At 49.1% G+C, this 24,157-nt stretch overlaps 1 protein-coding gene across 4 annotated transcripts in view; it reads right to left on the bottom strand.

The window, feature by feature from the left end:
* Window positions 1–24,157, bottom strand: part of BABAM2 (BRISC and BRCA1 A complex member 2) — a 142,078-nt gene that overhangs the window by 38,017 nt on the left and 79,904 nt on the right. For all 4 annotated transcript variants that reach the window (XM_069768340.1, XM_069768342.1, XM_069768341.1 and 1 more), the window contains one exon: window positions 3,431–3,530. In XM_069768340.1, coding sequence (XP_069624441.1) covers window positions 3,431–3,530 — 100 coding nt within the window. The remainder of the gene's footprint in view (window positions 1–3,430; window positions 3,531–24,157) is intronic.

The following is a 24,157-nucleotide window of genomic DNA, read 5'->3' as shown; positions in this document are numbered from 1 at the left end:
ACAGGATGTAACTCAGGATCAGTAATGTAATGTATGTACACAGTGACTGCACCAGCAGAATAGTGAGTGCAGCTCTGGGGTATAATACAGGATGTAACTCAGGATCAGTAATGTAATGTATGTACACAGTGACTGCACCAGCAGAATAGTGAGTGCAGCTCTGGAGTATAATACAGGATGTAACTCAGGATCAGTAATGTAATGTATGTACACAGTGACTGCACCAGCAGAATAGTGAATGCAGCTCTGTGGTATAATACAGGATGTAACTCAGGATCAGTAATGTAATGTATGTACACAGCGATTGCACCAGCAGAATAGTGAGTGCAGCTCTGGAGTATAATACAGGGTGTAACTCAGGATCAGTAATGTAATGTATGTACACAGTGATTGCACCAGCAGAATAGTGAGTGCAGCTCTGGAGTATAATACAGGAGGTAACTCAGGATCAGTAATGTAATGTATGTACACAGTGAGTGCGCCAGCAGAATAGCGAGTGCAGCTCTGGAGTATAATACAGGATGTAACTCAGGATCAGTAATGTAATGTATGTACACAGTGACTGCACCAGCAGAATAGTGAGTGCAGCTCTGGGGTATAATACAGGATGTAACTCAGGATCAGTAATGTAATGTATGTACACAGTGACTGCACCAGCAGAATAGTGAGTGCAGCTCTGGGGTATAATACAGGATGTAACTCAGGATCAGTAATGTAATGTATGTACACAGTGACTGCACCAGCAGAATAGTGAGTGCAGCTCTGGAGTATAATACAGGATGTAACTCAGGATCAGTATTGTAATGTATGTACACAGTGATTTCACCAGCAGAATAGTGAGTGCAGCTCTGGGGTATAATACAGGATGTAACTCAGGATCAGTAATGTAATGTATGTACACAGTGACTGCACCAGCAGAATAGTGAGTGCAGCTCTGGGGTATAATACAGGAAGTAACTCAGGATCAGTAATGTAATGTATGTACACAGTGACTGCACCAGCAGAATAGTGAGTGCAGCTCTGGGGTATAATACAGGATGTAACTCAGGATCAGTAATGTAATGTATGTACACAGTAACTGAACCAGCAGAATAGTGAGTGCAGCTCTGGGGTATAATACAGGATGTAACTCAGGATCAGTAATGTAATGTATGTACACAGTGATTTCACCAGCAGAATAGTGAGTGCAGCTCTGGGGTATAATACAGGATATAACTCAGGATCAGTAATGTAATGTATGTCCACAGTGACTGCACCAGCAGAATAGTGAGTGCAGCTCTGGAGTATAATACAGGATGTAACTCAGGATCAGTAATGTAATGTATGTACACAGTGACTGCACCAGCAGAATAGTGAGTGCAGCTCTGGGGTATAATACAGGATGCAACTCAGGATCAGTAATGTAATGTATGTACACAGTGACTGCGCCAGCAGAATAGTGAGTGCAGCTCTGGGGTATAATACAGGAGGTAACTCAGGATCAGTAATGTAATGTATGTACACAGTGACTGCACCAGCAGAATAGTGAGTGCAGCTCTGGAGTATAATACAGGATGTAACTCAGGATCAGTAATGTAATGTATGTACACAGTGACTGCATCAGCAGAATAGTGAGTGCAGCTCTGGAGTATAATACAGGATGTAACTCAGGATCAGTAATGTAATGTATGTACACAGTGACTGCACCAGCAGAATAGTGAGTGCAGCTCTGGAGGATAATACAGGATGTAACTCAGGATCAGTAATGTAATGTATGTACACAGTGACTGCATCAGCAGAATAGTGAGTGCAGCTCTGGAGTATAATACAGGATGTAACTCAGGATCAGTAATGTAATGTATGTACACAGTGACTGCACCAGCAGAATAGTGAGTGCAGCTCTGGGGTATAATACAGGATGTAACTCAGGATCAGTAATGTATGCACACAGTGATTGCACCAGCAGAATAGTGAGTGCAGCTCTCGAGTATAATACAGGGTGTAACTCAGGATCAGTAATGTAATGTATGTACACAGTGATTGCACCAGCAGAATAGTGAGTGCAGCTCTGGAGTATAAAACAGGATGTAACTCAGGATCAGTAATGTAATGTATGTACCCAGTGATTGCACCAGCAGAATAGTGAGTGCAACTCTGGGGTATAATACAGGATGTAACTCAGGATCAGTAATGTAATGTATGTACACAGTAACTGCACCAGCAGAATAGTGAGTGCAGCTCTGGAGTATAATACAGGATGTAACTCAGGATCAGTAATGTAATGTATGTACACAGTGACTGCACCAGCAGAATAGTGAGTGCAGCTCTGGGGTATAATACAGGATGTAACTCAGGATCAGTAATGTATGCACACAGTGATTTCACCAGCAGAATAGTGAGTGCAGCTCTGGGGTATAATACAGGATATAACTCAGGATCAGTAATGTAATGTATGTACACAGTGACTGCACCAGCAGAATAGTGAGTGCAGGTCTGGAGTATAATACAGGATGTAACTCAGGATCAGTAATGTATGTACAGTGACTGCACCAGCAGAATAGTGAGTGCAGCTCTGGGGTATAATACAGGATGTAACTCAGGATCAGTAATGTAATGTATGTACACAGTGACTGCACCAGCAGAATAGTGAGTGAAGCTCTGGGGTATAATACAGGAGGTAACTCAGGATCAGTAGTGTAATGTATGTACACAGTGACTGCACCAGCAGAATAGTAAGTGCAGCTCTGGAATATAATACAGGATGTAACTCAGGATCAGTAATGTAATGTATGTACACAGTGACTGCACCAGCAGAATAGTGAGTGCAGCTCTGGAGTATAATACGGGATGTAACTCAGGATCAGTAATGTAATGTATGTACACAGTGACTGCACCAGCAGAATAGTGAGTGCAGCTCTGGAGTATAATACAGGGTGTAACTCAGGATCAGTAATGTAATGTATGTAAGCAGTGTCTGCACCAGCAGAATAGTGAATGCAGCTCTGGACAGAGCTATGTTGGGGATATCTTATAGAGGACCTTTCACCTGTTTGAGCACGTTAAACAGGCTACAAAATTGAATATTGTCTGCAGAGCTGAATAAACATAGTTTTTATTATCTAATTTCGCTCCATTGCAGGGAAATTAGCTCATCCTTGGGGGCGTGTACATCTTCCCCTTCATGACGTTATCCAATCATAAGCAGGAAGCAACATACAGGGGATAAAAAGGAAAAGCCCACACAGTAACTTAGAGAAGGTTCCTCAGTGTGAGACATATAATGACAGACAGTCTGTGTAATTGCACACTGTCAGGAGGGGTGGAGCCCAGCTTTGCTTTACATCTTGTGATTTGGGGAATACTTGCTGCTTTTCTACTATACTGGGATTTTAGGTAAATGGTTTCTAGTGTTTTTTACCCTCATAAATGATCCTCATCATCCACAGCTTACCTTATTGGTCAGTAACTGACAGATCTGGGGCACGTAATCGATCAGGCACCCGCCGCTTGGGAACGCTGGGATGTGAAGAGCGGAGGACCCCCCGAGAGCGCTGCAGAGACAACACACGTACCCCGTTATAGCACAGGAGACATCGACCTGACAATCGCATTTTCTATTGGACTTTGCTTTAATTTCTCGAGATCTCTGCTTGCTGTTAATGAACAGAAACCTTCATTGCCGACACCTGTCCTGAATGACGTATGCCCGCAGCTGACGGCAATCACAGTAGCAGCAAAAATTCTGCCGTGGTATCAAGGAGGGTACCCAACTGTACACTGCAGCAAACCTCCAGCTGTACACTGCAGCAAACCTCCAGCTGTACACTGCAGCAAACCTCCAGCTGCACACTGCAGCAAACCGCCAGCTGCACACTGCAGCAAACCGCCAGCTGCACACTGCAGCAAACCGCCAGCTGCACACTGCAGCAAACCTCCAGCTGTACACTGCAGCAAACCGCCAGCTGTACACTGCAGCAAACCGCCAGCTGTACACTGCAGCAAACCGCCAGCTGTACACTGCAGCAAACCGCCAGCTGTACACTGCAGCAAACCGCCAGCTGTACACTGCAGCAAACTTCCAGCTGTACACTGCAGCAAACCGCCAGCTGTACACTGCAGCAAACCGCCAGCTGTACACTGCAGCAAACCGCCAGCTGTACACTGCAGCAAACCGCCAGCTGTACACTGCAGCAAACCGCCAGCTGTACACTGCAGCAAACCGCCAGCTGTACACTGCAGCCAACCGCCAGCTGTACACTGCAGCAAACCGCCAGCTGTACACTGCAGCAAACTTCCAGCTGTACACTGCAGCAAACCTCCAGCTGTCAGGGCACTACTGTGTCATCGGCCATGCAGCTGATAACCAAGACTGAATCTGGGTTTCCTGTCCCTTTAAGTAGTGAGGAGAGGACGCACGGCGTGTTTAGACAGAATAAGTGTCCGTGTTAGCGGTGCAGGAGCAGGCACAGCGTGGATTAGTCAGTGTATACAAACATGGCTGACTCATCGGCGTGACCTGCACCGGGTGATGTCACGTTACACCTGCTCTGCGTCTCATGCTGTCACAGTATACATATCCTCCCAGGGCTCTAATACAGACAAGATAAGTGGCAGCGGTACTGAGCAGTGTAGCTGTGAATCCATAACTGGAGCGAGATAAATCTACGACCTGCATATGCAGCAATGATCTAGGTTACTAGGACCAGTCCAGGTGGAATCCGTGGGCTGAACCCATCCGGGATAATATTTGGAGGCACAATGCGAGGCTGTTCCTACGCGCTCATTATAAAGCGGGCGTCCGCTTATCTGCATTTACACATACATTTATAGTGCGGGGTGTGGACGGGCGCTGACTCAGCCGGCAAGTATGCTTTTTAGAAGGGCGTGGAACGACATATGGATGAGGTCAGGATTCTTGTCAAATTGCAGGTTACATCTCACATCATCAGGATAGGATGTAGAGGGGGATATTACATGGGGGGACGGCTCAGGCCCTGTGCGGGGTACTGCCCTGGCATAGGATATCAGCCGCTCCACTTAGATACAGATGTGCAGACATTCCCAGGTTCTCTTGGTTTCCTCCCCAAAACACTGGTGACACCACCATCAGTAATAATGTGTCTCAATGTCTCAGATGCTACAACTCTGACCGAGTCTGTCCCGATTGTAGTTCAAGCATTCTTATTATGTATCAGGAGGTCCAGGATGAACAGACCTCCAGTTTAAACTGCACCATGGAGGACACAATTCTGTAGTACTGAGCAGCCTAGCTGTGAATCCAGCTTGGGGCATAGATAAAACACTTACTATAAACTACAGCAGCATGGAGGATATTGAAGGATAGAACTGAGCTATGCAGCTGTGAATCTAACACTACGGTGAGAATATTTTAGTATTTTATTTTTGTACTGAAAACTTTAAACATTTTATAAAAACACAAAAAATACAAAAATATAAAACATTAAAACATTTACTCGAGTACAACAAACTTGAAGACATAAACAACGATGTCACTGGAAATCCAGCACTGGGGTAAGATAAAACACTTACTAGAAGCAAAAGCAACATGAATAACTATCTACAGAAGAACTAAGCAGTCTAGCTGTGAATCCAGAAGTGGAGTGAGAACACTTACTATAAAGCAGCAGCACAATGGTGAACATTATATAGCAGTAGTAAGCATTGGGAATCCAATTCCCGCCTCAGGTGAGAAAACATTTACTAGAACACAGCAGAAATATGGAGGACATTAAACAGCAGTACTGAGCAGTGCAGCTGTGATTTCAGCACTGAGGTAAGATAAAACACTCACTAGGAAGTGTAGAAAACATTATGCAGCATTACTGAGCAATGTTTAGATTAACACGTAGCAGAAAGTGTGGAGGACAGTATATAGCAGTAGTGAGCATTGTAGCTGTGAATCCTGCTCTTGTGTGAAATGAAACACTTGCTGGAGCTCAACAGCCACATAGAGGACATTATATAGCAATATTGAGCAGTGCAGCTGTGAGTCAGCTTTGAGGTGAAATAAACCACTTATACAGCAATACTTAGAAATGTAGCGGAGAATCCAGCACAGAGTCAACACTTAGTAAAAAGTAATGAGGACATTATACAGTATTAGTAAGCATTGCCTCTGTGAATCATGCTCTCAGATGAGATAAAACACTTACTAAAGCTCAGCAGCAACATAAAGGACATTATACAGTAGTACTGATCAGTGCAGCTGTCATTCAGCACTGTGGTGAGGAATAACACAAGGAAGTGTTAGAAAACATTATACAGCAGTACTGTGCAGAGTTGCTGACACTTCAGCACTGGTGTAAAATAAAACACTAGTGTGCTGCGGCATAAAAGACATTGCCTAAAAGTACTCAGTATTGTTGCTGTGAATCCAGGTACAAACAGAAGCAGTGATTACATTATTTGGTCATCCTGAGCAGTGTAGCTGTTAATCCAGCTATAAGTTCCTTTCCCTCTATACATGTTTAACAGGAAGCTGTAATGTGATCTCTCAGTGAGCCGACAGTCCGTCTCATGTTAAGCAGGACTGATTTTAGCAGTAAATTATTTGCAGTGTAATGTATGTACATAGTCACAACGCTTTAATATTGAAATATTATATTTAGATATAAGCAGTGTATAAAGTGGAAATGTCCTCTAAGGACACCGGCGTGCCGCTGTGCACCCTGCCGCGTGTGAGGAGCGCCCTCCACACAGGTTACACAGGTATGTGCTGACGCCAGCTCCTCGCACATAATGATATCCTTCACAGCTAATTATAGGTCACGGAATGGGAAGATTATCATCATTAGATCCAAGCAGAGATCCTTGAAGACCCTGGGCAGGATCCAGGAAGGACGAGGCCTCGTACCAGACGACATGGGCTGATGGGGGGAGTTATTTCCCAGCTTATTAAACATTGTAGCACAGTAATGGCTAATAAATGTCAGTCCTTGAGTTGTCCTTGGCTGCGGTCACGTCGCCCCCGCACAGTCCTGTGCCTCCTGCTCTGTGGAGCACTAGGTAATGTCGCTTTAAGGTGAAACGTTCTGCAGCGTTTTCCGCTCCCTTTCGGCTCGGAGTGTGTCAGCGCTGGGCCGTATGTTCTGTAATCTGCAGCTATTTTTCTCCCACTAACTGGAGATGATCGACTTAATCAGGAACATGAAAATACGCCCACAGCCCAAGCCGCGCAGCGAGGATGCCTCCATTACGGGCGCTCGGCTATTGAAGCTCGCACTAAGCTGGCAGGAGAACGTGCCGCCTTGGCACTCGCTGGGGAAAAAAAACCTGAAAAAAACAAATCTGTAGTCAGATGTTCTGAATGTCGGAACGACGGAGCATCAGTAATGACTAGTAATGTGCGCTAAGCGCTCGCACGGAAAGGACGGGTGTAAAGGGCGACTGCGCTCCATGCCTACAGGACAGGCACGGTGTCATCTCCTGGGTGATCGCACGGACCGGACATGGATGGAGGTTACCGTCTAAGGCTCAGTACACACGCAGCGTTTATACTGCAGCCAAAACCTTCCCCCGGGCAGAAAAAAAAAACCGCTGCTGACGATCTCTTTTCACAGATATCAAGCCCGTGTGATTCCTGCATGGACGGCAGGTCTTATAGGGCTGCAGTTTAAAGCCCCCCATACACAGACTAAAGGATGGTGAACCTGGCGATATTGATGGGCTCGCAGACGGAACCTGGCGATATTGATGGGCTCACTCACGGAACCTGGCGATATTGATGGGCTCGCAGACGGAACCTGGCGATATTGATGGGCTCGCAGACGGAACCTGGCGATATTGATGGGCTCGCAGACGGAACCTGGCGATATTGATGGGCTCGCCGACAGAACCGGGCAATATTGATGGGCTCACTGACGGAACCTGGCGATATTGATGAGCTCGCAGACGGAACCTGGCGATATTGATGGGCTCGCCGACAGAACCTGGCGATATTGATGGGCTCGCAGACGGAACCTGGCGATATTGATGGGCTCGCAGACGGAACCTGGCGATATTGATGGGCTCGCAGACGGAACCTGGCGATATTGATGGACTCGCAGACGGAACCTGGCGATATTGATGGACTCGCAGACGGAACCTGGCGATATTGATGGACTCGCAGACGGAACCTGGCAATATTGATGGGCTCGCAGACGGAACCTGGCGATATTGATGGGCTCGCAGACGGAACCTGGCGATATTGATGGACTCGCAGACGGAACCTGGCGATATTGATGGGCTCGCAGACGGAACCTGGCGATATTGATGGACTCACCGACGGAACCTGGCGATATTGATGGGCTCACCGACGGAACCTGGCGATATTGATGGGCTCGCAGACGGAACCTGGCGATACTGATGGGCTCGCAGACGGAACCTGGCGAGATTGATGGGCTCACCGACGGAACCTGGCGATATTGATGGGCTCGCAGACGGAACCTGGCGATATTGATGGGCTCGCAGACTGAATCTGGCGATATTGATGGGCTCGCAGACGGAACCTGGCGATATTGATGGGCTCACTGACGGAACCTGGCGATATTGATGGGCTCCCAGACAGAACCTGGCGATTTTGATGGGCTCGCAGATGGAACCTGGCGATATTGATGGGCTCGCAGACGGAACCTGGCGATATTGATGGACTCACCGACGGAACCTGGCGATATTGATGGGCTCACCGACGGAACCTGGCGATATTGATGGGCTCACCGACGGAACCTGGCGATATTGATGGGCTCGCAGACGGAACCTGGCGATATTGATGGGCTCGCAGACGGAACCTGGCGATATTGATGGACTCACCGACGGAACCTGGCGATATTGATGGACTCACCGACGGAACCTGGCGATATTGATGGACTCACCGACGGAACCTGGCGATATTGATGGGCTCGCAGACGGAACCTGGCGATATTGATGGGCTCGCAGACGGAACCTGGCGATATTGATGGGCTCGCAGACGGAACCTGGCGATATTGATGGGCTCGCAGACGGAACCTGGCGATATTGATGGGCTCGCAGACGGAACCTGGCGATATTGATGGACTCACCGACGGAACCTGGCGATATTGATGGACTCACCGACGGAACCTGGCGATATTGATGGGCTCGCAGACGGAACCTGGCGATATTGATGGGCTCGCAGACGGAACCTGGCGATATTGATGGGCTCGCAGACGGAACCTGGCGATATTGATGGACTCACCGACGGAACCTGGCGATATTGATGGACTCACCGACGGAACCTGGCGATATTGATGGGCTCGCAGACGGAACCTGGCGATATTGATGGGCTCGCAGATGGAACCTGGCGATATTGATGGGCTCGCAGACGGAACCTGGCGATATTGATGGGCTCGCAGATGGAACCTGGCGATATTGATGGGCTCGCAGATGGAACCTGGCGATATTGATGGGCTCGCCGATGGAACTTGTCGATACTGATGGGCTCGCAGACGGAACCTGGCGATATTGATGGGCTCGCAGACGGAACCTGGCGATATTGATGGGCTCGCAGACGGAACCTGGCGATATTGATGGGCTCGCAGACGGAACCTGGCGATATTGATGGGCTCACTCACGGAACCTGGCGATATTGATGGGCTCGCAGATGGAACCTGGCGATACTGATGGGCTCGCAGACGGAACCTGGTGATATTAATGGGCTCGCCGACAGAACCTGGCGATATTGATGGGCTCGCAGACGGAACCTGGCGATATTGATGGGCTCACAGACGGAACCTGGCGATATTGATGGGCTCACCAACGGAACCTGGCGATATTGATGGGCTCGCAGACGGAACCTGGCGATACTGATGGGCTCGCCGACGGAACCTGGCGATATTAATGGGCTCGCAGACGGAACCTGGCGATATTGATGTGCTCACAGACGGAACCTGGCGATATTGATGGGCTCACCGACGGAACCTGGCGATATTGATGGGCTCGCAGACGGAACCTGGCGATATTGATGGGCTCGCTGACGGAACCTGGCGATATTGATGGGCTCTCTGACAGAACCTGTCGATATTGATGGGCTCGCCGACAGAACCTGGTGATATTAATGGCCTCGCCAACGGGATATTAAGCATGTGGTCCCCACCTGTGTATGGGGGGGGGGGGTGCTCGATATAACAGCTAGCCGAAGGATCACTGAACCATGGTTCAGCCGACAGCTGGGGGCTTCTCCTTTGCCAGTCTGTGTAAGTACACCAGAATGTACTTGATGAGGCTGCAGCGAGTACAAAGCCTCCTGATCTCCTTTCTCAAGTTTCACGGAAATGATCCCATCTACATGGACCCGTTCGGTGAGCATAGGCTGCCATCGTTCTTGGCTGGGGCGAATCCTGTATACAGAGGATGTGCTACCGATAAAGGTGATCTTTTGTGTAGCACCAGAGATCGTTTCACCCGATGAACGAGCGTTTTGCTCATTCATCAGGTGGTTGGCAGTCTGTTCACACTGCACAATTATAGGGAAAGCGCTCAATCACAATACAAAGGGACTGATCAGTTTAGCTGTGAATCCAGCTCTGATGTGAGACAAAACACTACAATGCAGCAGAAACATGAAGTTAAATATATAGTCGTAATAAGCAGTGTAGCTGTGAATACAGCTATGGGTGAGATAAAACAGATAACTAGGGAGCGGCAGCACTTAGGACATTATACAGCAGTGGTTTTCAGTGTAGTTGAGAATCCAACTCCAAGTGAGATAAAACACTGAGAAGCAGCAGCATGGGAGGACAATATACAGCAGTAGTGAGCAATGCAGCTGTGAATCCAGTACTGGCTTGAGGTAAAACACCCACTAGAAAACAACAGCACAATATGTTTGTGCACCTCTCTTTCATAGTCAGCTTTTCCCCTCACTACAAGCAAATGTAATTTCGTTCATCAGGAGATTGGCAGTCTGTTCACACTGCACAAATACTGGGAAAGTTCTCAATCACAATAATCATGACGTATATGGGCTTTTAGATTGCAAGCCTATGTGATTACATCTAAATGGACTTCAGCGGTCCGCATCCGAGGTCTCCAGGACTTCAGACCCCAGATTAAAAGCCTCTGTAAATCCCAAGGAGATGTCTTCAATATCTCCCGGTCTCCTTTGCAAGCTTACACTCCTGTGTAATAATACCTACAAGGGCTCGATATCTCATGGGGCTGCAGTCTCGGGCTCCCGGGCTCCTCTCCCAGATTACAAACTGACATGGGCTTGATATTTCAAGGGGCTGCAGCCGGGGTCTCCTGGTCTTTTTACATCTGCACGTTCCAGGTTTCTGCTCCTTCCTCCTCTCCGATCAAGGTCGATCATTCGAAGAGTCCATCCCACTGGGAGCAGCAAGTAGTGTACAAGGCGGATGAATGGTCACACCCAGGAGGAACACAAAATCATGGCCGGACCGTACCTAGATACTTCTACATTATCCGGGGGGGATCACTATGGCGCAGAGTATTAGGGTGGGACGTCCAGCCTCCGGATGTAAGTGGGAAGGTTTCCATTCACAGACAGTAAGCAGAGATCATAAACTTGGTGTCGAATATGAACACAAAGGTCTCGATTCCTCCTCGCTTTTGTGGCCTTTCTTTCTGGAGTAAACTTACTTCTGTTGGTGACTTTTAGCTTTTCGCCTTGTTCATTATTTCATTTGTTCCTTTTTACGATAACGTTACTTGTCTTTGTCTGTTTTTTGCCCCTTTCTACAGCTTTATATTGCATCTTTCGGAATCCAAATGTTTTAGCCAAATTCATCATTAGAAACTTTTTGAAAAGTCACATTTTTTTTTTGGCCTTGTGCTACAATGTGCAGGTGAAGAATAACAAATATTTGCTACAAAAAAAAAGGGCAAAATTCTTGAACTTGGGTGCACCATGAAGAATTTGACTGAAAATAGGCAACGAATACCAAAAGACAAAAGGCGAAAAGACACCTAGAAAGCAGAAGATGAATCGGAGCCAAAGAAGGCAACAAAGCTGCGGAACTCTTCTCCATTGTACCACGATTATAGCCTACTAACACCCTGGGGATGGGGTCGGCGGGACCCTGTATGATGGAGCGGACGTGCGCGCTGCAGCGGATTCCTGCGCTCGGGGAGGATTGCTTGGCGCAGGCCTGACCTGGAATGACTCTGCCCGTGTTTGCTCTGGACTCAGATAACAGACACAGTTCTCGATTTGCTGCTACATCTAAAGCAAACAATCCACGGCTGCGGGATCTAAAAACAGCACAAGAGCTGCACACGTCAGAGGGGAGTAAGTCAGCGGTGACGGAGGGCATTAGTGGAGAATGCTGGGCACAGGCACCTGGGGAGAGGGGGCAGGGCTGGGCATGCCAGGCTGCCAAGAAGCGGGCACCACCCTGGACCGAGTCCACCCAACCGTGTCAACAGCTCTGCTGTATTGTAAGACTGGAGAGGGGAGACATGCTGTGATCTACAATGAGGCACCACCATAAAGGAGACCCCCACTGACGCCTGGTACCTAGCGGTGATGGCGCCCAAGCCTGCATATTTGATGGCAGACCAAACTGTATAACACAATAGTCTGTCCTGTGCACTCTGCCCGTTACATGGCGCTTATCCTGCAGCTTTACGGTTGTCTCTGAGCTGGTGGGTAGAGACTACCTATCATGTCTCCCTTACAGCACACACAGGTATCAGTGATTACTGAACTTTTGTCTGTGTAGCTCATAGGCAGAAGCAACAGCATGGAGAAAAACTACAGCGAGACTGAGCAGTGTAGCTGTGAATCCAGCTCTGGGCGAGACAAAACACTGCACAGCCCAGGGAAGAGGGGAGTAGTAGTGTACCGTAATACAACAACCAGACTAACAAGGTAATAAGAACAGGGATAAAGGAAAAGACAAAACATACAAATATACTCACACATATAACAGAGGAATGCACCGGAGGATGGGGCTAAACCAAAGTTGGATAAGAAAGGGAATTATCACACACTCAAAACCTAGAGACAGTCACAGATAAATCCACCGAATGCCTTCTCCTATAACAACCTCCTCCAGTCATGCAGCACCAGCTAGTTCTGACAATGAGAGCTAGCCAGGGCCTAAATTATATAGGAGATAGGAGTGGCTAACAGTGAACAGCTGAGAGCCTTAATGCAGGAAAGCTTCCAGGAGCTCTCAACTGTGCAGATTAACCCCTCCATTGCTAAACCAAATTTACACAGTTTAATATGAAGGTGAAGTGCTCCTAATCAGTGCAGGAGAAATCAGACCCTGCAGTCTTCTGACTCCTCTCTGTCGTGGTAACCCCGTGACAATATGTTAAATAGTCGCAAGTCAATTTCTTTGTATGAGATCGCCAAGATCACTGTCTGTAAAATGATTGTCGTCTCGCGGTCGAAGCAGTTGTGTATAGAAAGATATGGAGCCAGAAAGTCAGAAGTTAAAAAAATTGTTACCCTTTTGGTCATTGGTGATATAGAAAATGCTGGTATAACCTGGGCATCTCCTGTATATAATTATATATGAACAGCCGGTATAACCTGGGCATCTCCTGTATATAATTATATATGTAAAGCTGGTATAACCTGGGCATCTCCTGTATATAATTATATATGTACAGCTGGTATAACCTGGGCATCTCCTGTATATAATTATATATGTAGAACTGGTATAACCTGGGCATCTCCTGTATATAATTATATATGAACAGCCGGTATAACCTGGGCATCTCCTGTATATAATTATATATGAACAGCCGGTATAACCTGGGCAACTCCTGTATATAATTATATATGTACAGCTGGTATAACCTGAGCATCTCCTGTATATAATTATATATGTACAGCTGGTATAACCTGGGCATCTCCTGTATATAATTATATATGTAGAACTGGTATAACCTGGGCATCTCCTGTATATAATTATATATGTACAGCTGGTATAACCTGGGTATCTGCTGTATACAATTATATATGTACAGCTGGTATCACCTGGGCATCTCCTGTATATAATTATATATGTACAGCCGGTATAACCTGGGCATCTCCTGTATATAATTATATATGTACAGCTGGTATAACCTGGGCATCTCCTGTATATAATTATATATGTACAGCTGGTATAACCTGGGCATCTCCTGTATATAATTATACATGTACAGCTGGTATAACCTGGGTATCTCCTGTATATAATTATATATGTACAGCTGGTATAACCTGGGTATCTCCTGCATATAGCTCTATATGTACAGTCGGTATAACCTGGGTATTCCCTAGCACAGTCCTTACTCTCACCAGGTCTCTGCTGAGTCTCCACTTGCTGACATCATGCAGGTGAGGATGGTGAAGGCGTTAATCCTCAGGTTACGGTGATGCGGGCAGGGACCAAGCTCCAATTAAGGGCTTTACGTTGGGTTGGGCCGAGCTCCTCGTGTCCCCTCCCCGCGTGTTGGTGGATAAAGCTGCATTTTCTGAAATCGTAGGAGGATGGGAGATTGCAAAATAAACACATTATACCTGGGAAGTGACCTCACGGGGGTGAGCCGTGGCCCCAACCCTAATGTGAGGGTCAAAGAGTTCCCCCCAGTGCACATTACACAGCGGCGCTCGTTAACAAACGGTCGTTAGCAAATGGTAATAAACACAATCCAAGCAGCCACAAATGCTCCAAACACAGGCAGCGTGGCCATAGTGCCACCTACTCACAGGCACCGTGGCCATAGTGTCACCTACACACAGGCACCGTGGCCATAGTGTCACCTACACACAGGCAGCGTGGCCATAGTGCCACCTACACACAGGCACCGTGGCCATAGTGTCACCTACACACAGGCACCGTGGCCATAGTGTCACCTACACACAGGCACCGTGGCCATAGTGTCACCTACACACAGGCACCGTGGCCATAGTGTCACCTACACACAGGCACCGTGGCCATAGTGTCACCTACACACAGGCACCGTGGCCATAGTGCCACCTACTCACAGGCACCGTGGCCATAGTGCCACCTACACAGGCACCGTGGCCATAGTGTCACCTACACACAGGCACCGTGGCCATAGTGTCACCTACACACAGGCACCGTGGCCATAGTGTCACCTACACACAGGCACCGTGGCCATAGTGCCACCTACACACAGGCACCGTGGCCATAGTGTCACCTACACACAGGCACCGTGGCCATAGTGTCACCTACACACAGGCACCGTGGCCATAGTGTCACCTACACACAGGCACCGTGGCCATAGTGTCACCTACACACAGGCACCGTGGCCATAGTGTCACCTACACACAGGCACCGTGGCCATAGTGTCACCTACACACAGGCACCGTGGCCATAGTGTCACCTACACACAGGCACCGTGGCCATAGTGCCACCTACTCACAGGCACCATGGCCATAGTGCCACCTACTCACAGGCACCGTGGCCATAGTGTCACCTACACACAGGCACCGTGGCCATAGTGTCACCTACTCACAGGCACCGTGGCCATAGTGTCACCTACACACAGGCACCGTGGCCATAGTGCCACTTACTCACAGGCACAGTGGCCATAGTGTCACATACACACAGGCACCGTGGCCATAGTGCCACCTACACACAGGCATCGTGGCCATAGTGTCACCTACACACAGGCACCGTGGCCATAGTGTCACCTACTCACAGGCACCGTGGCCATAGTGTCACCTACACACAGGCACCGTGGCCATAGTGCCACCTACTCACAGGCACCGTGGCCATAGTGCCACCTACTCACAGGCACCGTGGCCATAGTGCCACCTACTCACAGGCACCGTGGCCATAGTGCCACCTACTCACAGGCAGCGTGGCCATAGTGCCACCTACTCACAGGCACCGTGGCCATAGTGCCACCTACTCACAGGCACCGTGGCCATAGTGCCACCTACACACAGGCACCGTGGCCATAGTGCCACCTACTCACAGGCAGCGTGGACATAGTGCCACCTACTCACAGGCACCAGGGATATAATTATTACCCACGAGACGCCAGGGATAAAATTATTACCCACAAGACACCAGGGATATAATTATTACCCACAAGACACCAGGGATATAATTATTACCCACGAGACGCCAGGGATATAATTATTACCCACAAGACGCCAGGGATATAATTATTACCCACAAGACACCAGGGATATAATTATTACCCAGTAGATACCAAGGATATAATTATTACCCACAAGACACCAGGGATATAATTATTACCCACAAGACACCAGGGATATAATTATTACCCAGTAGATACCAAGGATATAATTATTACCCACAAGACACCAGGGATATAATTATTACCCACAAGACACCAGGGATATAATTATTACCCACAAGACACCAGGGATATAATTATTACCCAGAAGACACCAGGGATATAATTATTACCCACAAGACACCAGGGATATAATTATTATCCTCAAGACACCAGGGATATAATTATTACCCACAAGACACCAGGGATATAATTATTACCCACAAGACACCAGGGATATAATTATTATCCTCAAGACACCAGGGATATAATTATTACCCACAAGACACCAGGGATATAATTATTATCCTCAAGACACCAGGGATATAATTATTACCCACAAGACACCAGGGATATAATTATTACCCACAAGACACCAGGGATATTCTTATTACCCCCTAGATACCAGAGATATAATTATTACCCACAATACACCAGGGATATAATTATTACCCACCAGGGATATAATTACCCACAAGACACCAGGGATATTCTTATTACCCACTAGACACCAGGGATATTCTTATTACCCACCAGATACCAGAGATATAATTATTACCCACAAGACACCAGGGATATAATTATTACCCACAAGACACCAGGGATATAATTATTACCCACAAGACACCAGGGATATAATTATTACCCACAAGACACCAGGGATATAATTATTACCCACAAGACACCAGGGATATTCTTATTACCCACCAGATACCAGAGATATAATTATTACCCACAAGACACCAGGGATATAATTATTACCCACAAGACACCAGGGATATAATTATTACCCACAAGACACCAGGGATATAATTATTACCCACAAGACACCAGGGATATAATTATTATCCTTAAGACACCAGGGATATTCTTATTACCCCCTAGATACCAGAGATATAATTATTACCCACAATACACCAGGGATATAATTATTACCCACAAGACACCAGGGATATAATTATTACCCACAAGACACCAGGGATATAATTATTACCCACAAGACACCAGGGATATAATTATTACCCACAAGACACCAGGGATATTCTTATTACCCACCAGATACCAGAGATATAATTATTACCCACAAGACACCAGGGATATAATTATTACCCACAAGACACCAGGGATATAATTATTACCCACAAGACACCAGGGATATAATTATTATCCTCAAGACACCAGGGATATTCTTATTACCCACAAGACACCAGGGATATAATTATTATCCTCAAGACACCAGGGATATAATTACCCACTAGACACCAGGGATATAATTACCCACAAGACACCAGGGATATAATTATTACCCACCAGGGATATAATTACCCACAAGACACCAGGGATATTCTTATTACCCACCAGACACCAGAGATATACTTACTGCCTACTAGACACCAGGGAAGTAGTAATCACCCACTAGCCACTAGGGATAAGCTAGATGCCAAGGGTAGGATTGTAAGCCCACTCGGCATTTATTTACCATTAGTATGATGATCCTCATCTCCTGGAAAACAAGGTCTGATTATTAACCCACAAGACACCAGGGACTACACAACATAGATAAAAATTATTCAGGCAAACCCTCCTTCCCCTGGAAGGCCAGGACTCACTTAGGCCTCTTTCACACTAGCGTTGTGCGACGTACGTCGAAATGCGTCGTTTTGCAGAAAAAAACGCACCCTGCAAAAGTTGTCTGCAGGATGGGTTTTTTCTCCATAGGCTTGTATTAGCGACGCATTGCCACACGTCGCAACCGTCGGGCGACGGTTGCTTCGTGTTGTGGCTCACCGTCGGCACCAAAAAACGTTGCATGTAACGCTTTTTGGTGCATCGTGTCCGCCATTTCCGACCGCGCATGCGCAGCCGGAACTCCGCCCCCTCCTCCCCGCAACTCACAATGGGGCAGCGGATGCATTGAAAAACTGCATCCGCTGCCCCCGTTGTGCGGCGCTTTCCCAGCATGCGTCGGTACGTCGCAACGGCGCATTGCGACGTGCGTCATACGACGCTAGTGTGAAAGTAGCCTAACCCCTGCCCCGGATGTAATAGTAGAGTATGCCAACAGTAAAGGTGGTCATGAGCGTCACTGATGACGGGTGCAGGGACCATGAGCTCACAGCTAGATTTACACTGCTCCTAAAGAAGCATAAAATGTCAGCAGCTCCTGGTTACTGTGCTGGGGCCACGGGGGCCGGTGGGGAGCGAGGTGTATGATATCTGAACATAACAATGACTGGGGGAGGAGGGGGATGAAGCTTCAGTTTGGGGTGGTTGTCTGCTTATCTGTGCATTTGGCGCAGCTCTTACAATGACACCAGGGAGAGCGCACAGGAATAGCAGAGACTCTAGTGCGGCTCACTATATAGCGGTTGTGCACGACGTCACCTGGCGCAGCTCTTACAATCACACCAGGGAGAGCGCACAGGAACAACAGAGTCTCTAGTGCGGCTCACTGTACAGCGGTTGTGCACGTCACCTGGCGCAGCTCTTACAATCACACCAGGGAGAGCGCACAGGAATAGCAGAGACTCTATCAAACCAATCTAATCAGTTTTTATGAAGAGGTAAGCTATAGGCTGGACCACGGTGAGTCATTGGACGTGGTATATCTCGATTTTTCCAAAGCGTTTGATACCGTGCCGCACAAGAGGTTGGTACACAAAATGAGAATGCTTGGTCTGGGGGAAAATGTGTGTAAATGGGTTAGTAACTGGCTTAGTGATAGAAAGCAGAGGGTGGTTATAAATGGTATAGTCTCTAACTGGGTCGCTGTGACCAGTGGGGTACCGCAGGGGTCAGTATTGGGACCTGTTCTCTTCAACATATTCATTAATGATCTGGTAGAAGGTTTACACAGTAAAATATCGATATTTGCAGATGATACAAAACTATGTAAAGCAGTTAATACAAGAGAAGATAGTATTCTGCTACAGATGGATCTGGATAAGTTGGAAACTTGGGCTGAAAGGTGGCAGATGAGGTTTAACAATGATAAATGTAAGGTTATACACATGGGAAGAAGGAATCAATATCACCATTACACACTGAACGGGAAACCACTGGGTAAATCTGACAGGGAGAAGGACTTGGGGATCCTAGTTAATGATAAACTTACCTGGAGCAGCCAGTGCCAGGCAGCAGCTGCCAAGGCAAACAGGATCATGGGGTGCATTAAAAGAGGTCTGGATACACATGATGAGAGCATTATACTGCCTCTGTACAAATCCCTAGTTAGACCGCACATGGAGTACTGTGTCCAGTTTTGGGCACCGGTGCTCAGGAAGGATATAATGGAACTAGAGAGAGTACAAAGGAGGGCAACAAAATTAATAAAGGGGATGGGAGAACTACAATACCCAGATAGATTAGCGAAATTAGGATTATTTAGTCTAGAAAAAAGACGACTGAGGGGCGATCTAATAACCATGTATAAGTATATAAGGGGACAATACAAATATCTCGCTGAGGATCTGTTTATACCAAGGAAGGTGACGGGCACAAGGGGGCATTCTTTGCGTCTGGAGGAGAGAAGGTTTTTCCACCAACATAGAAGAGGATTCTTTACTGTTAGGGCAGTGAGAATCTGGAATTGCTTGCCTGAGGAGGTGGTGATGGCGAACTCAGTCGGGGGGTTCAAGAGAGGCCTGGATGTCTTCCTGGAGCAGAACAATATTGTATCATACAATTAGGTTCTGTAGAAGGACGTAGATCTGGGGATTTATTATGATGGAATATAGGCTGAACTGGATGGACAAATGTCTTTTTTTGGCCTTACTAACTATGTTACTATATGTTACTCTAGTGCGGCTCACTGTACAGCGGTTGTGCACGACGTCACCTGGCGCAGCTCTTACAATCACACCAGGGAGAGCGCACAGGAATAGCAGAGACTCTAGTGCGGCTCACTGTACAGCGGTTGTGCACGTCACAGGCCATGGCATAACGGCAGAGCCAACATGACCGGCGGAGCACGGGCGGCGGCTGCTCACAGCACAAATGGAACCTCGGTCCCCTCTATGGCAACACAGCCAAAACTTGGGAAAATAAAACTGGCTGAGATGCAGTGAGACCTTGCTTGATAACCTTAAAGCGGAGGTCTGGAAATTATTGATAGTCTATCTTTAGGATAGGTCATCGATATCAGATTGATTGATGGTCGGGGGGGGGGTCTCCTACTATTCTCCTGATGGTAAATGTTGGGGGAGGAAAGGATAGGGCTGTTAGTTTTCAATATGCCTCATCAGCTGGCGCCAGAGATGTCAGGCAGATGTTTATTCCCTCAATTACAGAACACATGGACGCTCAGCTGAACTGAGCATGCACGAGCACGCGGGGATCGCAAGGGATGGCAGCGGAGAGGATGGGCAGCCATACTCTAATCCTAGGACTACATAGGTATAACATGCAGCCTGATGGCACGGGAAGTGGGATATACAGCCTCAGCTGCTGCAGAACTTCTACAATATGGGGGCTTCATCACTGGGAACATCTAGTGACTGACCCCCATGGAGCTCATATACAGTAGGTCTGTATTATGTGGGATGTAGCGCCCCCTGCTTACCGTTCTGACAGTTTACAGCGAGTGGCTATGTCATTCCGTGGGTAGTCGCATCTGAGCGGACCCCAAAAGCCCCTCCGACACATAAGCCCCCCAATATAGTGCTAGAGTCAGTGCACACTAGGACATGTAGCAGTGGCACCATCCTGTGGCTCTCTGGGGATGCTGGGGCTAGTAGTTTTCAAGAATTGGAGAGCCACAGGTTGGGAGCCCCTGATATAAGGGCAGACAGTCCGGAGACCGAGCAGAAGCCGGCCGGCCGGTCAGCGGTGGACCAGGCTCTAAACAAAGACACTCCCAGATCTACCAGTAGAGAAGGAGCTCTTTCCAGTAAGGGGCTGCACTGGTTCCAGCAGACACCAGTTGTGTACACAGCCTGCGCTTTGTCTGGGATTTCCCAGCAACTAAACACCAGTGAAAATATCCAGAGAGGGAGCACATTACTGATTAACTCATTCTATGCTGAGGATCCGAGAGATGGACTGGGACTTCATGGCTAGCACTGGGACACTGGGGTCAGCACATGAAGCCCATCCTGTGCACATACCGGAGCTGGGCAGCCGCCATATTGCCCTGCCATTAGCCAGTAACACTATGGACCCTGCCAGCCGTCTTCTGCCATAGGAGGGACCCCCGGCTGGAGATCCGCAGGGGGCGTCCTCCCACAGCCACACATAAGCCAGTGCGGTCCGTCCAGGCTGGGGCTTGTAGGGATCATTAGTGCAATCTGTCAGGGTCTGTTCACACGCACAGGTCTGATCGGGATTACTGCGGGAGTTTCAGGTCTCAGCTGAATGTGGTGGAAAAAACCTCCAAGGACTTTGGTTCATACAATGCAAAAAAACAACAACCCAAAACCGCAAGAACGAGCGCACGTAATGTCCTTGTGGAGTCTGTAAGGAGAAGCTGCCGATTCAGACCAATAGATGGTCGTACACCTGAGCTGTCGGCAGAAGGACGTCAAAAAATACATGAAGGCCGAGTTCTGCATGGGGAGAGGGGAAAAGGCCGCAGTGCAGACTCCTCCATCCTCCCACAGACTCCTGTGTCTTATCCAAAACTTTCTGACCTCCTGTAGACGTCTTTGTCACCTCAAGGCTCCTCACTGTCTTCCACCTGGTTCCTCTGTCCCCTTCACAACACGCCATCTTCCTCAGGGCTCCTCACGGTCTCCCACCAGTTGCTCCGCCGTCCTCCTCCAGGCCCTCCGCCTTCCTCCAGGAGCCCCTCCGCCTTCCCCCAGGTGCCACTCCCCCTTCCTCCAGGTGCCACTCCCCTTCCTCCAGGAGCCCCTCCGCCTTCCTCCAGGAGCCACTCCCCCTTCCTCCAGGAGCCCCTCCGCCTTCCTCCAGGAGCCACTCCGCCTTCCTTCAGGTGCCACTCCGCCTTCCTCCAGGTGCCACTCCGCCCTCCTCCAGGTGCCACTCCGCCTTCCTCCAGGTGCCACTCCGCCTTCCTCCAGGTGCCACTCCGCCTTCCTCCAGATGCCACTTCGCCTTCCTCCAGGTCCCCCTCAGTCTTCCTCCAGGAGACCCTCAGTCTTCCTCCAGGTCCCCCTCAGTCTTCCTCCAGGTGCCACTCCGCCTTCCTCCAGGTGCCACTCCGCCTTCCTCCAGGTGCCACTCCGCCTTCCTCCAGGTGCCACTCCGCCTTCCTCCAGGTGCCACTCCCCCTTTCTCCAGGTGCCACTCCCCCTTCCTCCAGGTGCCCCTCAGTCTTCCTCCAGGTGCCCCTCAGTCTTCCTCCAGGAGACTCAGCGACTTCCTCCAGGTGCCCCTCAGTCTTCCTCCAGGTGCCCCTCAGTCTTCCTCCAGGTGCCCCTCAGTCTTCCTCCAGGTGCCCCTCAGTCTTCCTCCAGGTGCCCCTCAGTCTTCCTCCAGGACACCCTCAGTCTTCCTCCAGGGGCTCCTCAGTCTTCCTCCAGGTGCTCCTCAGTCTTCCTCTGTCCCCTTCACAACACGCCATCTTCCTCAGGGCTCCTCACGGTCTCCCACCAGTTGCTCCGCCGTCCTCCTCCAGGCCCTCCGCCTTCCTCCAGGAGCCCCTCCGCCTTCCCCCAGGTGCCACTCCCCCTTCCTCCAGGTGCCACTCCCCCTTCCTCCAGGAGCCCCTCCGCCTTCCTCCAGGAGCCACTCCCCCTTCCTCCAGGAGCCCCTCCGCCTTCCTCCAGGAGCCCCTCAGTCTTCCTCCAGGTGCCACTCCGCCTTCCTCCAGGTGCCACTCCGCCTTCCTCCAGGTGCCACTCCGCCTTCCTCCAGGTGCCACTTCGCCTTCCTCCAGGTGCCACTCCGCCTTCCTCCAGGTGCCACTCCGCCTTCCTCCAGGTCCCCCTCAGTCTTCCTCCAGGAGACCCTCAGTCTTCCTCCAGGTCCCCCTCAGTCTTCCTCCAGGTCCCCCTCAGTCTTCCTCCAGGTGCCACTCCGCCTTCCTCCAGGTGCCACTCCGCCTTCCTCCAGGTGCCACTCCGCCTTCCTCCAGGTGCCACTCCGCCTTCCTCCAGGTGCCAGGTGCCACTCCGCCTTCCTCCAGGTGCCACTCCGCCTTCCTCCAGGTGCCACTCCGCCTTCCTCCAGGTGCCACTCCGCCTTCCTCCAGGTGCCCCTCAGTCTTCCTCCAGGTGCCCCTCAGTCTTCCTCCAGGAGACTCAGCGACTTCCTCCAGGTGCCCCTCAGTCTTCCTCCAGGTGCCCATCAGTCTTCCTCCAGGTGCCCCTCAGTCTTCCTCCAGGTGCCCCTCAGTCTTCCTCCAGGACACCCTCAGTCTTCCTCCAGGTGCTCCTCAGTCTTCCTCCAGGTGCTCCTCAGTCTTCCTCCAGGTGCTCCTCAGTCTTCCTCCAGGTGCTCCTCAGTCTTCCTCCAGGTGCCCCTCAGTCTTCCTCCAGGAGACTCTCCGCCTTCCTCCAGGTGCCCCTCAGTCTTCCTCCAGGTGCTCTTCAGTCTTCTTCCAGGTGCTCTTCAGTCTTCCTCCTCACTTCTCTGTCCCATCCAGGCCCCGCTGTCTATGATTTCAGTACGTTTGATCCTTGTCAGCCAGACATGCCCGATCTGTGTTTCCCTGACCTCTGCTATCAGGGGAGATGTGAGACCCCAATACCCATTACTAGTTATGCTCTTGTCAACAATGTTAGGTCTGGACACAGTTCTCATATTTATGGGAGTCTTCAGAATTTCCATGGAGTTTCCTTTTAATCTGGAAACATTCTCAGATGTGGACCCCGCAGAAGCCACCACTGCAGCACAGAGTATTTGAGTAGCGATCCGTCCATGGCGGTACGGTGTCGTCTATAGGACAGTTTCATATAAACCCTTATAACTGGGGGGATCCCGGCATGAAATGCGTCTGCTGACGGGCAGCCATGAAGCCGCGTGTCGGGGT

This window comes from Ranitomeya imitator, chromosome 5, assembly GCF_032444005.1.
Source record: "Ranitomeya imitator isolate aRanImi1 chromosome 5, aRanImi1.pri, whole genome shotgun sequence".
Taxonomy (NCBI): domain Eukaryota; kingdom Metazoa; phylum Chordata; class Amphibia; order Anura; family Dendrobatidae; genus Ranitomeya; species Ranitomeya imitator.
The sequence above is the reverse complement of the archived record's forward strand: the minus strand, read 5'-3'. Positions and strand labels throughout refer to the sequence as shown.